The sequence below is a fragment of the Protopterus annectens genome, chromosome 2.part2, assembly GCF_019279795.1.
Source record: "Protopterus annectens isolate FY-2018-M chromosome 2.part2, PAN1.0, whole genome shotgun sequence".
Lineage (NCBI taxonomy): Eukaryota > Metazoa > Chordata > Ceratodontiformes > Protopteridae > Protopterus > Protopterus annectens.
The window spans coordinates 515520618-515538206 of record NC_056730.1 but is presented as its reverse complement, the minus strand read 5'-3'; the positions used below and the strand labels follow the sequence as shown (position 1 = coordinate 515538206).

Here is a 17589-nt window from a genome sequence, read left to right as displayed (position 1 = left end):
TTGAAACACTTTCTAGCAAGTGGTGCTGTATTATACAAGGAATATAATTCAATGCAATCAGAAAGGTGAATCAAAGAACAAATACACATATGCATGGCCCTAAAAAATGTGTGCAAGGAGTCTGTTTTGAAAACAGCCCAAAGGTAAACTTAATTCTTCACTGGCCAGATGCATTTTCTATGAATGTGGGTTTTCATGCCGTTTCAATGAATATGAATTTTTCACATTTCAATGAATGTGAGTTTCAAGGGCAGAGAAGTTTACTGCTTATGCTGTCTGTTTTCATTGCGAGACTGTATTGGTTAGCAAATGGCTACCTGTGTTTGTGCTATTTTATTTCAATATCTGTAATGACTGTAGAAGCAAATGCGAGAATAGTATGCATGGTAACTGGCGAGAAATAACCAAATAATGGAACACTGGAATAGCTGAGGAGGGGGCTGCTGCTGGGGTGATGGGGTTGCTGCAGGAGCGGCTGCATTGGGGGGCAGTCTATTACCCTGCCTAGGGCCCTATTTGACCGTGATCTGGCTCTGGTATTTAAAGTAGAAAATGCTATGCAGAAGTAGTTGTAGTTAAAAGATACGTTGCAATGCAGTTATTCTTCCTATGCATTTAAATAATTTAAGGCAATGGCTGGAGTGGCTTTCTTGGGGAGTGACCCTGTGGGTGTGGCTCAAATAGGGGTGTTTCATGACTGTGGTGTGGGTGGGGCTTAAGGGGTGCCGGAGCACTACTTCGCCTAAGGCGCAATTTCGGCTAAGGCCGGCCCTGCAAATGGCATACGGGTTACTCGCTCTAAGGACCTAAACCTGATATGTGACATCAACATAACCTGTTGGAGGGACAGATTTGTCTCCCAGAGGTTACCACACCTTTGTAATAGTCTCCCACTTCACATCAAACAGAGCACCTCATTGGCCCTCTTCAAACACAGTCTGGACGATTGGATGGGTATCTGTGAATTCACACCGGGGGTTCCACTTGTGTCCCTCTTGGACAGGAACAATAGTTGCTGATTGTGGCAATAAGGGTAAATTTAGCTAGGTTTTGTAAGGGCCCTTGGGCCATTAGTCTAGTAACTTCCTATGATCCTCCAGGGACAGATCCTATAATAAGGGCTAATGCATATTTCTGTGAGCTTGTTTACAATGTCCAAGTGGGGTACTGTATCAAATGCCTTAGCCAGGTCAAGCTAGGCAGTATGCACCATTCTTCCATCATCCATTGCCTTGGTTACTTTTTCAAAAAAGTTCACCAGGATGAGTAGGCATGATCTGCACTTGATGAAGCCAGACCATGTTGGATGCAGTGTCTGAAGGTTTCCTATGTTATTATTAATGATATCCATCTTTCCATGGCTTTTCATGTGAGACTAATCAAATTTATGGATCTATAGCTCCCAGGGTCCATTGATGGACCACCTTTGTGCAGTGGGATGACCACTGCAGTCCTCCATTCACATGGCACAAAGCCTATCTGGAGGCAATGGTTAAATAGTGCATCTGGGGATCCAGAAAGGTCATGGTTCAGGCTATTTCAGGAAGTATCCTAGGATATTATCTGGGCCTATCCGTGTGGAATTCTTAGCCTTATAGAGTGCATTTAGGACCTGCTCCCTAGTCACAGTTGGTGGAATTATGCTTGATGGCATTGCTTGAGGGTGGCAAGCAGGAGGGGGGTAAACCTGAAGCTAAATTTGTCAGCCAGCAAATTTGATATATCTTCTGTCTCTGTGTAAATGATTCCATTAACAATCAGCCCTACAGCCTGTTGTGTACTTACTGCCTTTAAGGTTTTGGACATAGCTAAAAAAAGCCTTGTGGTTTTTATTGGCCTAGGAGGCTATTTTTACCTCAAAATTGGCTTTGGTAGACTTCATTTCCCCTCTTATTTGTTTATTTAACCTGATGAGAGAGTTTTAATCCTGCTGAGCATTGCACTTCATAATTTTAGCTAGGTCTTTTTTTTTTCTTTTGTTGTATAACCTGCTTATGTTTGGATTCCGCCATGATGGTTTGTGTTATGAGTTAGTTCTGGTTTGTTTCTGTTAGGCACAGCTGTCTCAGTTACAAAAAAGCTAAACTGTTCACTCAAAATTAACAAATTAATGGACAATTTGAATAAATTGTCACAACCTTTGCTGTACTCATCCACCACTCAGACAAATGATTTTGATTTTATTCTCCATATTTATAATGAAGATACTTTGATTAAATTCACAGCCAGAAAGAACTGCCTCTTTAACCTCAAAATAATAACTGAGTAATCTGACAGTTTTAGCTTTAAGGGTTGGATTAAATGGGTATTGTTATGAAGGCAGCCACTCTAAGGCTCCATGGCAACATCTCATTACTACAAAGGTCAAATATAAAGCAAGACAATGTCCACAGTCAGGACTACATAAAAGGGTTATTATGTGTTATGGATGAATCTGTATTATGTGTGAATCTGTAATATGCATGAAATCTCTCAATATTTCCACTGTCTGTATATATCTATTTAGGTTTTCACCCTCAATAGTCAAGAAATTAAAAATGGAAATTATAATTAAAAAAACCAAAGTAAAAAATGAAATTCTGAGAAAGTGGAGTTAAAAAAAAAGGTTCAGTACCTTCTATGAAAAAGATTCTACTGAAGATCACTGTCATCCATATGCATACAATATTTTACTTTTTCACTGCAAATGCAATGCAATTTTTTTTTTTTTTTCACATCATTATCATTACTCTAAGCAAATTCCATAAAAATAGCACTATCAGGTCAAAAACGATATCTAATGCAGAGACAAGACGAGACCTTTCAACATCATTAAGGAAGGAGGCATAATAAAGTAGTTCAACTTCTAGGGGAAATTCTTCTTAAAAAAGAAGTACGACAGCTTGACAACAAAAAAATCTCATGTATCATTACTACATGTACCCAAAATTTGTATAAATTAATATCTCAACTGTCATAGGAAGACAGCTGTTAGAGCAGATGAAATAACCTTAAAAGTTGTGTTATTTAATAGCACTACATTTCAGGAGTTAGAAAAATGTAATGATATTGTGATTAAGATCTAGAAGTGCCTCATGTATGGTGAAGAAGCTCAAATGTTATAAAATGAGGAACAACATCAACAACAGGTGGCAAGAGAATTGGCGGTATGAAGAGTGTAAAAAATAAAGGAATGTTTTTCACTGAAAGGATAGAACTTCTAAGACCAGTAACAATAAATCAAAATGTTTCAAGTATGTAGAATAGTCACTGAAATGTGGTTATTCAGAACAATTAGACAATGTTAGAAACAAATATGTTTATGCAAAAAAGCATACTTTATAGCAATTGTTTTGTTTCATACTACAGTGTAAAAAGAAATAAATCTACTCTTCTCACCAAAAATGGAAGAAGACATTCGTGCTTGCTTTGTACCACATAAAGACTAAAAAGTGGTACACGACATGTTCCTGCCAAGCTGCATGTGATGGAGAAGACATTTTCTAGTGCCTCACAAAGGTTTACAGATATTTCAGACCAGAAAGGAGGTGTAATATCCACAATCAGGATTCGAGGTGGCTGACGAGCATAAACAGATGAAAAAGATTTGCTGTTGTAGCCAGTTTTAGCCTCTGTAAATGATCTTCCTGAGTTCATGGCATACAAAATCAGTAAATTTCAGCTGCTGCAATCCACAATGAAGTAGATAAATTCTGTTTGAAAAAAAAAAAACTTTACTGTTACCATGACCTGAATAATCTTGGTCTTTTAGTAAAAAAATAAGTATACAATGGCAATAAATGCATTTCAAATTTCAATCCTTTCCAGCCCTACATAAAGCAATTAATCATAGGGTCATATGTAAGTACTAAGCTAGATGCCCTTGCAGGTCATTTTAAACCTATCCAATTACCCATTTTGTGCTTGAATTAACCTATACCATTTGGTTAGAGACTGGTCTTACCCATTCCTTGGTCGATAAAAAGTTATGTACCTACCATAATGTTCCACGTTAGTTGTCTTCTTCTCACCTTCTTTCTTGCTGGTTGGGTTCGGAGCCGATCCTCGGATCCAACTCGGCCATCTTCAAAAGCTCGAGAGCTGCATACTGGTTTGAGGCCACCACATATCCCATGATGCCTGGTGCTAGATACCCAGATCTCGTTTGGCAAGTCTAACTGCAGACATAATAAGGAAATGATCCTATCCTGTAATATATAAAAACCTCCAGAGAGGCTACTAGACAGAAAGCAATAGCCAGAGAAGACTTAGCCAGTGAAAAAAAACATAAGGAACTCTTCTCGGTCTACAAGGATAGGGGATGGAGGGTGGGACGCAAGAAAGAAGGTGAGAAAAAGACAACTAACATGGAACGATATGGTAGGTACATAACTTCTTTATGTTAAGTTGTCTATCTCGCCTTCATTCTTGCTGGTTGGGACAGCATCCCTAGCACCTGAAATCCTGGGTGGCTCATCGGAACAAACTCTTCAGAACAGTGGAACCAAAATCTGCTCTGTTTCTGGAAACCACATCCAACTTATAATGCAAAATGAAAGTATGTGGGTTGGCCCACGTAGCCGCAGCACAAATAGATTCCATGGGCAACCTAGCCTGAAAGGCCACAGAAGTGGCTAAAGCTCTGGTAGAGTGACCTTTTGGTTTAACAGGTAATTCTTTATTCCTCAGTTGATAGATAAATGTGATGATAGAAGTCAACCACCTGGACAAGGTTACTTTTGAGACTGGAAGACCTTGTTTACCCTCAGCATAAGAAAGGAAAAGTTGGTCCGATTTCCTGATATCTTTAGTTCTATGCAAATAAAAACGTAGTTGTCTGTGAACATCTAACTGATGCAACTTATATTCCACCCTGTTGGAATGGTTGGGAAAAAAAAACAGGAAGGTCTATGGACTGATTCAAATTATTTTCTGAAGAGACCTTAGGAAGGAAGGATTAGTCCTGAGAGCAACCCTATCATTGTGGAACACTAGGTACGGAGGACGGGTACAAAGAGCCTGCAGTTCCGAAACTCTTCTGACTGAAGTAACGGCTACAAGAAAGAGAGTTTTCCAAGATAAAAACTTCAGGGAACAAGATGCTGCAGTTCCGAAGGGAGGCAATATTAGCAAAGCTAAAATCAAATTTAGATCCCACGGAGGTGGAGGATCTCTCACTGGGGGCCTGAGCAGAGTGGTCCCTTTGAGAAAGGCTCTACATAGCTTATGCAACATGATATTATTCCCCAACAGGCCAATGTGAAAATTTGAAATTGCAGCTAACTGAACTCTAATTGTAGCGGAAGCGGACCCAGAATGAAAGAGTTCTGCAAGAAATTCCAAAATGTGGTGTATAGGGGCTGAAAAGGGGTCTATACTCTTAGTCTCTGCCCAGGAAGAAAAACGTTTCCACTTACTAGCGTAAGTTTTTGTAGTGGTAGACATGTGCAATGATAAAATAATTTCCTGCACAAATGGGGAGACATCTGGAAGCCTGGCTAAGGTTGGAAGTGGAGCAACCAAGCAGTGAGCTGGCGAGATTGCAGGAATTGGTGCAGCCCACCCGATTGATGGATCAGAAGGTCTGGAACTGGGTCCAGAGTCCAAGGCTGCTCGAGAAGATGATGATGCAGCAATGGGAACCATATTTGTCGAGGCCAGTAAGGAGCAATGAGGATCATTTTGCAGCCCAATACAGTAACTTTCTTTATCAGTTTTGGAATAAGGGGAAACGGAGGGAATGCATAAAGAAGTCCCTGAGGCCAATCGTGGACTAGAGCGTCTCTGGGGGAATGTCTGGGAAGGGGAAGGAGGGAGAAGAATTTGTTGCATTTGCTGTTGAAGGGGGTGGCAAAAAAGTCACAGCAAGGCTGGCCCCATTTGCGGAATATTTGGTCCGCAACTACTTGATTCACAGACCACTCGTGAGGCATGAGAATTGCTCTGCTCAGCCTGTCTGCTATGATGTTGGACTTCCCAGGGATATGCGCTGCGATCAGAAACCGTTGGGAAGAGATCACCCACTGCCAGAGTCTGAGTGCTTCTCGACATAGGGGGTAGGGCTTGGTTCCGCCCTGCTTGTTGATGTACCACACTACTGACATATTGTCCGTTTGAATTGCAATGGTCCCAGTAGGAAGAGAGTCCTGAAGAGCTTGCAACGCTAGAAGCACAGACCTCATCTCCAAGATGTTTATATGCAGGTGGTACACGTGAGGTTGCCAGGTGCCTTGGACTGTCCTGCCCTGATAATGCCCCCCCCCCACCCGATCAGGGAAGTGTCTGTGGTAACCGTAGCAACTGGGGGGGAGTACAAATGGTCTGTCTAGGGGTACTGATGTGGAGACCATCCACCATGCAAGGTGCTTTTTGCATGCTTCTGTGATCATAATCATGTGAGACATGGGAAGCTGCTGGAAGGACCATTGGGTGAAAAGCAGCCACTGGAGGATCCTCATGTGAAAACAAGCTAGAGGAACAAGAATGATCGCTGCTGCCATGAGACCTAGAGTTTGGAGGACGAACCTGGCTTGAATTCTTTTGCATGCTAATAAGACCTGTAGACGTTGACGAATCACTAATACCCTGTCTGGTGGAAGGCTTGCTGACATGTCTTTTGTATTTAAATTTGCGCCTATAAAGGTGATAGACTGACAGGGTGACAATGCAGACTTTTTGAAATTTATTGAGATACCTAGTCTGGAGCAAGTCTCGATAGTGTAGTCTCTGGCTCGCAGAAGGTGATGCCTGGTGGTAGCAGTAAGGAGCCAGTCATCTAGATATGGAAACACCTGGAATCCTTGCCATCTCAGGTGAGTGGTAACTACTCCCATACATTTGGTAAACACACTGGGGGCTGTGGTGAGACCAAAGGGCAGAGCTCTGAACTGGTAATGGCTGGCTCCCAGCCGGAAGCGAAGGAATCTTCTGGAGTGTCTGTCCATTTTGACGTGGTAGTATGCATCCTGAAGATCTATCGAGCAAATCCAATTGTCCTGACCCAGAAAGGGCATAATAGACTGTAGCGTGACCCTCTGAAACTTGATTCTTTGTACAGACCTGTCCAGTCTGCTGAGATCCAAAATGGGCCTCCAGTCCCCTGTCTTTTTTGGTACCAAAAAGAACCTTGAGTAAATTCCGGATCCTTGCTGGTCTGCTGGGACTTGCTGGATGGCCCTTTTTCTTAGCAGTTCTGAAATTTCTTGTACTGCTTGATCCCTTAGATTGGGTGGAACATCTGGAAGGGACTTGTTTAACACTACTGGATAAAACTGACTGTACCCATTTGTCTTGTGTTATGTCTTGCCAGGCTCTTGGGTACAGCGATAATCTTCCCCCTTCTGCCTCCGGAGGTGGGCAGTCGGGCAACCCTTCAGGGATAGTGGGAGGGCTTCTCAGAGAAGGATTCTCTGCTGCCCTGGTTTTGCGGACCCCCTCTGCCATGAGGGCAGCGTCTATTATTGTTCCCTCCTCTGCCCCTGGATGGGAACTCATCACGTGTGTCCAGCAAGGCTCCCTGAGATTTCCGGAACCACATCTTTCCACTCTTCTGACCCTTGGGATATGGTCTGGAAGGAGTGGAAAAATGGACTCCCACGGCAGAGAGAGTCTTGCCTTCCTGTTCACACCTGGTAAGGGTGTCCTTCACCTGTGATCCAAAAAGAGAGGAACTATCAAAGGGGGTGTTGGTGAAAGATGCTCTGAAAGGTTCCGCAAAATTACATAGCCGCATCCAAGCGTGTCTCCTTAGAGCAACACCTGTGCCTGTGGCTCTACTCACACCATCGGCTGCATAAGAAATGAGCCTGATGGAGGAGTTCACCACTGAATTAAGAGTCGCCAGCTGGGAGGCTCCCTTAGCCCGGGCCCCCTCAGCTGATGGATCGTGGAGGGTATCTCCAAGCTCTTTAAGGTGATACCTTTGAAGGCGGATAAAGTGGCACAAATAATTCAGAGACCTCATAGAAAAGGTCGCTGAAGAGAACATCCACTTCCCATATCTGTCCATCGTCCTGGACTCCTTGTTAGGGGGATGGACAGATGAAGAAGTTTCAGCCAACTCCTTCTTTGTGGCCACCGCTACCACCATGGCATCAACAGGGACACCTTTGGTCAAAAACTGTTTATCCTGTGGTGCCATTATGAATTTAGTGGGTCTTCTGGGGGTCAGTTCCACTGTGTCTGAAGCTAACCACGCCTTCCGAGCCACCACGGACATCAGTGGGTTGAAAGGCGGAGACACCCAGGAGGTGGAAGGTCGGGATCCAAACGCATCCAGGAATACCGACTCATCCTCGGAGGGGCTTAGGGTAGTCCAGTTCCCCCTCTGCCTAAGCATCTCAAGGATGTCTGAGAAGGAGACATCTTCAGAGGTGGATCTCGGGGACCCTTCTGAATCCTCCAAGTCAGTATCTGTTGTGACAGACTCAGGGGAGTCAACATGCTTCCTCTTGCATTTCCTCTTATGAGGTGGCTCCTCTGAATGATCAGGGGAGGCCTCGGAAGAGCAAGATACACCCAAGGGGGTGCCCTGGAGCGTTGGTTCCTCCCGTTTGGGGTCTGGAGGAGGGGCAGAGGCAGATGCAGGCACCATAGTGGGAGGAGCCAGTGGGGATGATCGTGGGGCTGACTCCCTGTTCAGATGCTGAGAAGGCTTCCATTCTGAAGAGACCAGAATCCCTCTCCGCACTGAGGGGGATGGCTCCGAAGCCGATGTAGGAGCCAAGCTCACCTGCGCAGAAGCTCCGAGAGGGAGAATGGTGTTGGACAAGGGTCCAATGCCACTCACCTCCTCAGAGTCGACGAGGGAGTCTCGGCACCCAGACCCTTCCAAGGACAGTACCAAAGAAGTGATCAGAGCCGACGACAGAACCGAAGCAGAAGGCATCAGTGCAGACGGTTCCACGACTCGAACCCCAAAGAACTCCAGCTCCAAGCTCAAGGAAGGAGTCGGAGGAGGAATAACTGCAGATATGGACGGAGCCGACACCTGATGAGGGGGCTGGACAACATTTTTGCTAGGGCCTACGATTTTAACAGCCTACTGACCACTCTCTCCACGTCATGATCGGATAGTCTTGAGGACCGAGAACAGTGGGACCGATGACTGTGTAGATTGGAGCAGAGGAGACCACGGAGCCTATCGTATCGACTCCAGGGAGGGAGACCCAGATCTCTTGCGACTCCCCGTCGGCTCCGAAGGGAGAGTCGGAACCGACTGGGAGACAGGTAAATCGGTTCCGGCTGGAACCGAGGCTGAAAGAACAGCTTCACCCATTGACAGCTCTGAACTGGGAGCCGAAGATTTAGGTGGCTTAGAGGCCTTCATGGGCTGAGTCTTAGCAGGTGAATCCTGCTTGAGTAATCATCGTAGGATTAACTTATTTTTACGCTCCTGCAGGACTCTTGGGCTGAAGGCATGGCAAACCGAACAAGAGTCCTGCAGGTGCACGGCACCCAGACAATAGACACAAGAAGTGTGACCATCTGTCAGAGACATCTTTTGACAGTATGAGTCACACTTCTTGAATCCAGACACCTTGGTATCCTTGGACATCCCTGAAAAATAATTAGAATACCAAGGACAGCACACAAAAAACTAGGATGTAACTACTACCACACACACTAAGTTAAGACACCCAAAAAAAGAGCCAAGAAAAACTGGCAATATTCTATTTATAAGCTAAATAAACTAACTAGGTAAAAGCTAAAAGTTTTTTTTTTTTTTTTTAAATAGAGAAAGGGAAAAGGGTTAGCCTCTAATTTAAACGGCTACCTAAGAAAGTGAAGGGGGAGGGGAAAACTCTCTAACTAAAATGAGTTTTCTGAAGGGATAGGGGAAGGATCAAGAAAGAATTATAGATACAAGTATGCATATATATATATATATATATATATATATATATATATATATATATACACATATGTATATATAGAAAGGTTAACTACTATAAAAAATCTACACTAACAAGCCTAATAATTTTTATCAAAAACGAGTAAAATAATGAAAATATATGACCTGAGCCAGTAAGACAAACTCGCAGCAGAAGCAGCAAATGAGATCTGGGTATCTAGCACCAGGAATCATGGGATATGGGGTGGCCTCAAGCCAGTATGCAGCTCTCGAGCTTTTGAAGATGGCCGAGTCGGAGGCAAAGATCGGCTCCAAACCCAACCAGCAAGAATGAAGGCGAGATAGACAACATTTATATATTATCCATAATAAGAATATCTGGGATTATACAATAGATAATTTGAGGGAACCTATTAATGGGATAAAACATTTAGGAACTGCCTCTGTCCATTAGTAGTAGGGGGCAGTCCTGGGGTAAATTTTCTGTTTTCCATCCATGGATCCAAGGTGCACTTGAATATGACCAGGGATGAACTCTGTTTTATGTGGCTGGGGAGTCTGTTTCAGAGCAGCAGTATCTTCTGTGAAAAATACCTGTCCCTTCAAATCATTCTGTTGATATTGCAGAAGAGGTTTAGATCCCAAGACTGAGTATTTCTGATGCCATTTAACTTGCTAAGGTGCAGCAGATCCCTTCATTTGGTCAGAGGATGCCTTGTATGCTAGACACGGGTCATGTCTTAGCAGTCTGTAAGATACTGAGTATAGTGACGCAGCTCTGAGTTGGTCCATGTAGAATATGTATGTATGAATCTGTATTCCTCTAAATACAGCTCCAAACTGATCAGCCTCTCTTGATACCTGTACTTCTACAAGTTGTTAAGTTATTTTGGGGCACGTCTGAAGCTACACCAAGGTTTTAAACCCTGGCATGAAAAATATGTTCCAAAATAGCTGGTTATTGTAGTCCAAATGTGTTTTCACAAATGCCAGCCTGCTAGAATAGAAGGAGTGTTCCCATGCATATTGCAAGTAATAGGAGCCAGAAAGCCAGTGTGTATGCTTATATGAGTGGAGTTAGGAATATAGCATCTGAAAATGAAGGTAAGGAATGAGAAGGAAAATGCTCTTCAGTTTCCCATTTAAAATACACAGCATCAAGCCAATGGTTTTCCCAAAATATACCATACCTAGAGGATTATCAGGGACCTGATATCTCTAATCTTAGTCTTCTTTTTTATGTTTATTAGCAAGTCACTGTCAATCTGCATAATATAAAAACTTCCTCAGAAAAATTACTATATTGGTGTGAGATCTTTAACATCTTTCTGTGAGACAACAGGACTGAAAGATTGTCCAGGAGATGTTAACAGCTTAAAGATTTGCACAAAATGACTTTCTGAACTGATGACTGCTGTGTGGAGTAATTAGTCTTTCTGGCCGAAATTTATTATAAGCCTATGCCTGTTGTCCCAGAAGAAATTTAGTGAAAATTTTCATTTACATTTAGTGAACCCATTGGGGGTTGAGATGAGGCTGAATAGAAGAATCCAGAATTGGCAGTGACTAAAAATCCAAGTAACTAACTGTACCATCACCCCATAACTAATCCTTAGGCTTTTTATTGAAGGAGGGCAATGAAAAATATGGACTTATACTCTACCCTCCTCTTAAGGATAATGGGGGAGGTTATAACAGTAATTGCATACCCACTAGATGTGAGAGTTATATCTATCTTTCTTTGGTCACATTGGTCCAAACTGACAGATGAAGAGACAGACAGATACCAAATGCATCTAGACTGGGACAGTCAGGCAAAGTTTCAGGACTTCTGCTGTGCATCTATCTATGAACTGTGGTCTCCTGGGAGTGCTAAGAACTTCTCCTGGGCTGTGACCTCAAGGGAAACTACCATGGTTGCCAAGCTTTGTTCCAACTGCTTCCTTCTAAGGTTTCTGTTGTCTGTTGCTCTGAACCACATCCAATACGGGCTCCCCTGGCTCCTCTGACTTCTACAGAAAGTATACAATGGTGGGCAGAAATGGAATGTCAAAGCCATCATGGTCCTGCTTCTTCATGTTCTACAGGTGCTCGTAAAAATTATTTTGCAAAAATCTGAGATCCAAAGAAGGGAGATTGTCATCAGCTTCATCTATCAGTTCATTCCAAATTAAAGAAGTGACTGATACCATTACAGGTGTGGCCTTTTTCTGCCACACAACCAAAATCAATCTCTGAACCATATGTAACTTGACTCTTTTCTACTATGGTAACTTGCTGGCTTTCTTTCTAATACAGATTACAGTGCTTTCTCATGTGAATATTTTAAGGTGCTATAACATCCACAGACTTATAATAGAGTTTTGTTAAAAAGAATGGACACCTGTCCAGGCATCCTCTGACTCAAGACTCACATTAATGTCCTGGAAATGAGGGTAGTCTTCCTGATTCTGTCAACACTCAGGCCCTCTTTCCACAAGAAATGACTGTCATCCACTCAAAGAGCATGGCTTGGGTTTGGTACATCATTAAGCAAGGGGGGTGGTGTGGTCTTTTCCCCTTTGCTGGGAAGTCATAACAGTCTGGCACTGGCTAGCCAATCCATCCACTTTTTGGTAGCCAACTATATTCTGGGGGGATTCCCTATTAGACGGTCTCTTTTCTTATACCCCATGCATTGTCCCACAGCCTTGCTTTAATCTGCATCCTGTTCCATCCTGGGGCAAACCTTTCCGTGACATATTTGCATCCTCAACAAGTACCAACTTTGGTGATTACTTCCCTCTCATAACCACTTTCAAATCCTGTCTCAGGGATGCTTTAGTGTACAAGTAGCCCACGGGACTGCTTTAACCTTTTCTTCATTTCATACAATGATAACATTCTTCTAGAAATCTAAATATACATGATAAAAGTTCTCATAGCCCCTCATTGTCCTCAGCAAACCGGGTTCATTTTCTGTGTGTTCCGACTTCTGCAAAAGCCTATAATATGTGCCAGTAAAACTTTGTTAAGTCATTCCTCATGCAAATCCCATTCAAATGTTTACTACCTAAGGCTTGGCTTCTCTAGTTCCATTAGTAACCAATAGCTCTTCTCTCTCTGGATGAGTAATTACTTTCATCTCATCATCTGAGAAGCCAATTTTTTGAAAGAAATATACAATTAAGTAGATTTGTTTTTCAACTAGAGCTACTGGGGAAGGACTAGACTGTTGGGTTTTTTTCCCCTTTTTGCCAGGTTGAGATTCCTATGTTTTTGGCTATCTCTCCAGGATCTTTGATTCAGGACTGAACTATAACTCTTTCAACATCCAGCCTGCAACAATTTTTAATTTCTTTGTGGAATTAAATTCTTATCAGCATCACTAAATGTTTTCAAAGGTTTGATAAATGGCACTTTCTTTTTAAGATCTCCACTTCAAGGGGCCATGGGATTTGTACTTTATGTTGGAGGTATTCTCCTTGTCCTCGTTTTAATGTACAGATTCAGGTGAGCTGAAGAACCTTAGAAGATAATATTTTTAGTGGCAGTTACATTTGCTAGAATGTCTAAGGGGAATGACGTCCTCTTTGATCTTTAGAACCTGGTACTCCATCAGGATCACATGATTCTACAAACCCAGTCTCTGTTTTATGCCTACAGAAACCACAGAGACAAACCTAACAGTCCATTCACTTGCAAAGTCTCATTTCTAGAGGGTTTTAAGAGTGTCTGCTTCCTTATATGGATGTGCACTGTCAACTCTTATGCTCTGATGAAAACTATTTGCAAAGGTAGCCAATTACTTTTCAAAGGGCAAGTGTGGCCAGAAAATACACAAACTTACTCTAAGTGGCTGTCTTATTGCATACAGTTTTTTTCACAATAAATAAATAAATAACAAGTCTGTCACTTCAGTAGCTAAGACATGTTTCTCTAGGAACGTTTTTGCATCTATACCTTTTCTCAGAAAGAATCTACCACTCTGGATACTGTCCTGCCCTAGAGAAGGTGTGCTTTCCAAAGACTCCTGTCTAACAGCTAGCAGAGGCTCAACAGGTAGCACACACAGCTTTAATGCTTAGAAGATCAGAAGGTTTCGAGTTCTATTCCAATATTAGGTATTTGGATTTATTTGCCAGTAGTAATACCACAGTCCAGCATAAGAGTGTCCACACTCTTGATGTGCCTTCTTTCAGCAGATGTTAAACCAATGTCCCACCTTGGGTCTTTCCCAAAGTTGTTCATACCTAGTGGAACAAACTTGATCAACATAAGCAAATAAAATAAATTTGCACTTTATGAAAGTCAGGACTTGGGAAAGTTGTAGAAGGGATGTTATTTTCAGTGAATGAAACAGTTTGAACAGAGACTTCCTAAATGAATTTAAATCTGAACTAATAGAGCAGCGAAGAGCCTGTCATATATATATATATATATATATATATATATATATATATATATATATATTTATATATATATATATATATATATATATATATATATATATATATGTAGGAAGGTCTTGGCACCCTGCAACCTCTGACGGGTAACAACTGTGGATAACATACATCTGACAAACCCTTTAGGGGCTGAAGTGACACCACATTAAGGGATCTGGAAATAATAATGACTGGCTTTTAACCCAAAGCATAAGAACCTTTTTGTCTTCTTGGTAATTTTGATGTGCAAATATCCTGGAGACCAAAAGAACACCCCACTCTCTCTAATAGACAGGGAAGAATTGACAGAACCATTACCACTAAATGTGTTTGGGTCACTTATGTTCTTTGTCTTTTTGGCCACTAAAAATAAGTTGTTAAAGATATTCTAATCTTCTTTGGTCTGGCAAGACCTCCTAGGTAGTTCTTTTTGAAAGAAAGTTTGATATCTTTTTTGCATTGTGGATTTTTTTCTGGTGGGATGTGACACTGAGCAAAAGTAGGCATAATGGTACTGGTTGGACTTGGAAGTGGATCTGGTTATTACACTCTTTATCACCTGTCTATGGTGCTGGATTGCCAAACAGACAGATGGAAGGACATGCAGCCCCCCCCCCCCAAATGCTTCCAAAGTTGGATTGTTGGACAAAGATCTGAGCTACTACCTGTTGGTGGATGAACGGCAGATTCCTTGTTTTTTTCTGAGGACCTTTTCCCTTGAGCTTGGGACTGTGCTGGAAGTTGTTCTGGGAGACAGGCTTTGTCACAGACACCTGCTGTTAAGGCTTGAATATACAGAACATCTAACCACATTGGAAGCAGGCTCCACTGCATCCTATGGAAGGTACACTGAGGCAGATGAAACTTGAAACCTACAGTTCTGAGGGTCTTAATCTTCTCCTCATTTTCTATGTGCTTTTTAATGGAGCAAAGACAGAGAGACCTTCAAAAGAGGAGAAAACAAATGCTCTGGTATCCTCAACAAAGTCCATTATGTAAATCAATGCATGTTGGCAAATAGCAATGTGAGACCTGGCAGTTACAGTAGCCCCCCTCTGTAGCATTATAGAATACATGCATTATAAGGTACATCATGTTCGAAGTGGATGAGGACTGGGAGGGAAGCATATCTCTAACTAGCTATCTGGCAACCCCTTAATAGTCGTGTGCATTTCATATGTGATGTTTTGTTAAGAATCTACCATATGAGTGACATGGCTTTGCACCCACATACTAAAGGTTGTGGATATGTAAACACACTTCCCAAACCTGTGGACTGCGCTTGACTCACTGTCTAAGGATGGAAAGCATGGCTCTTGGAGGGCATAGTCTTCTTAGAGGCTACTGCACAGATAAGGTTAAGGGGTTAGGAGTCTCAGCTCTAAAAGCCTACTCCCTAGGATGGCCAGGGAATGCATCTGGTCATCTTCCAGAAGACGACCACTATCTTATGGTTTTCCCATGTCAGCCTTGATGGCATCTTAATTGATGTCCACCAAAGGAAATATCACATAGAAGAATCTCCAACCCATACATTAATTCTAAATACATGAAAGGGGGGGGGGTTGAGGGAGGAAGTGGCTACTGCAGCAATGATCATTTGAGCAGCTACTGTTATGGTAAGCTTGCTTACATGGCTGTTCTATGTTCATCATACTGACCAATGCTACAGTAGCCTTAGCTCTATGGGCAGATTATTCAACCTTACTACATTTGGGAGATAGAAGTAGAAGAGTCCCGGAGCCCTTGGAGAATCGTCCTAGCAAAGCCTGATCTGGATCTAGAAAAGAAATCAAGCTTATAGTGTTTTGTAAAAATATGTACAGAGGCCTCAGCAGCAGCTTCTAGAATACTTCTGGAAATCAGCCCTTTCCAAAAAGCCATAGATGAAGCCAAGCCCCTAGTACAGTGGGCCTTGTTCCTACCTAGAATACTTTTGTTATAGTGAGAATGACAAAATGGTAATAGCCTTAGACAACCATTTCGAAATAGTCAGTTTTGACACAGGTTGTCCTTTCTTTTTACTTTCACTAGAAATGAACAGTTGATCTGAAAGATTTAATTCTGTCAAGATATTACCTGAGTTGTCTGTGGACATTCAAAGTATAATATCTTTTTGCCTTAATTTTTAGGTTCAAGAAAGAAAATGGGGAGATGGATAGTTTGGCTTAAAATAAACATATTCTGGCTTAAAGTAAACTTTAGATATAAAAGAAGTATTAGTTCTCAAAGAAACCTTGTTCCTGTAGAAAATAAGACTATTAAACTCCTGGGAGGCCCTCATGGAAGGATATTTCGGAGCACAGCGGAACCAAAGGAGGCTCTCCTACTGGAAGTCAAATCCAATTTGTAATTAGAAATAAATGTATGAAATGAGGACCAAGTAGCTGCAGAACAAATGTCATCCAAAGACACTCTAGACCAAAAAGCCACAGACGTAGCCTTGGACCTACTGGAATGAGCTTTTACCTGACCTGGAAGAGACATGCCTCTGTCCTTACAGACCTGCAGGATGCATGAAGAAATCCATCTAGCTATAGTGACCTTGGAGATATGTTTCCCCAAAAAGGGTTTATAGAAGGAAACAAACAATTGATCAGATTTACAGAAATTATTTGTCCTGTATAAATAAAATCGTAACTGTCTATGAACATCCAACATGTGGAGTTTGTATGCCATCTTTTTTCGTAAAATTAGGAAAAAAACACAGGCAAATTAATAGTCTGATTGATATTGACTGGTGATGCCGCCTTAGGAAGAAAGGATGGATTGGTTCAAAGGGAAACTCTGTCTTTGTGAAAAATCATGTATGGAATTTTGATGGACAAGGCCTGTAATTCTGAAACCCTTCTTGCAGAGGTAATAGCCACCAGAAAAGCTATTTTCCAAGATAAAAATTTTAGATCTGCAGTTGTGGCAGGCTCGAAAGGCGGAACAACCAAAACTTGAAGAACCATAGTAAGGTCCCACGGGGGAAAAGGATCTTTGACTGGGGGGGCATAACAAAAAGGTGCCTTTGATAAAGGCTTTACACAGTCTAGAAGATGCTAAGGAGGCAGAATTCTCACCCACATGATGGCAGCCAAATGAACTTTGACAGTAGAAGAACTAGCTCCGTGCTGTAAAATATCAGCTAGAATTGGGTTTAAACTATTCCTGGCTCCACAAAGTCTGCTCTTCACTTTTTCCCTTAGAACTGCTCCATCTCTAAATTTAAACACCATATTCTCATTCTAAGGCCCTTCACTGATCCAATTAAGTAATCCTACAAGTTAGCACTATTAAACCATAAGCACTACTTACTCTTATACTCTCTACGATTACCCTGTCCTC

At 42.1% G+C, this 17589-nt stretch overlaps 1 protein-coding gene across 1 annotated transcript in view; it reads right to left on the bottom strand.

The window, feature by feature from the left end:
• The window catches only part of LOC122795687 (meiosis 1 associated protein), a 1351776-nt gene that overhangs the window by 1171295 nt on the left and 162892 nt on the right, over positions 1 to 17589 (bottom strand). Inside the window, exon 2 of the mRNA XM_044063982.1 lies at positions 3379 to 3692. Within this exon, the coding sequence (XP_043919917.1) occupies positions 3379 to 3636 (258 nt within the window). The 5' untranslated portion in view covers positions 3637 to 3692. The remainder of the gene's footprint in view (positions 1 to 3378; positions 3693 to 17589) is intronic.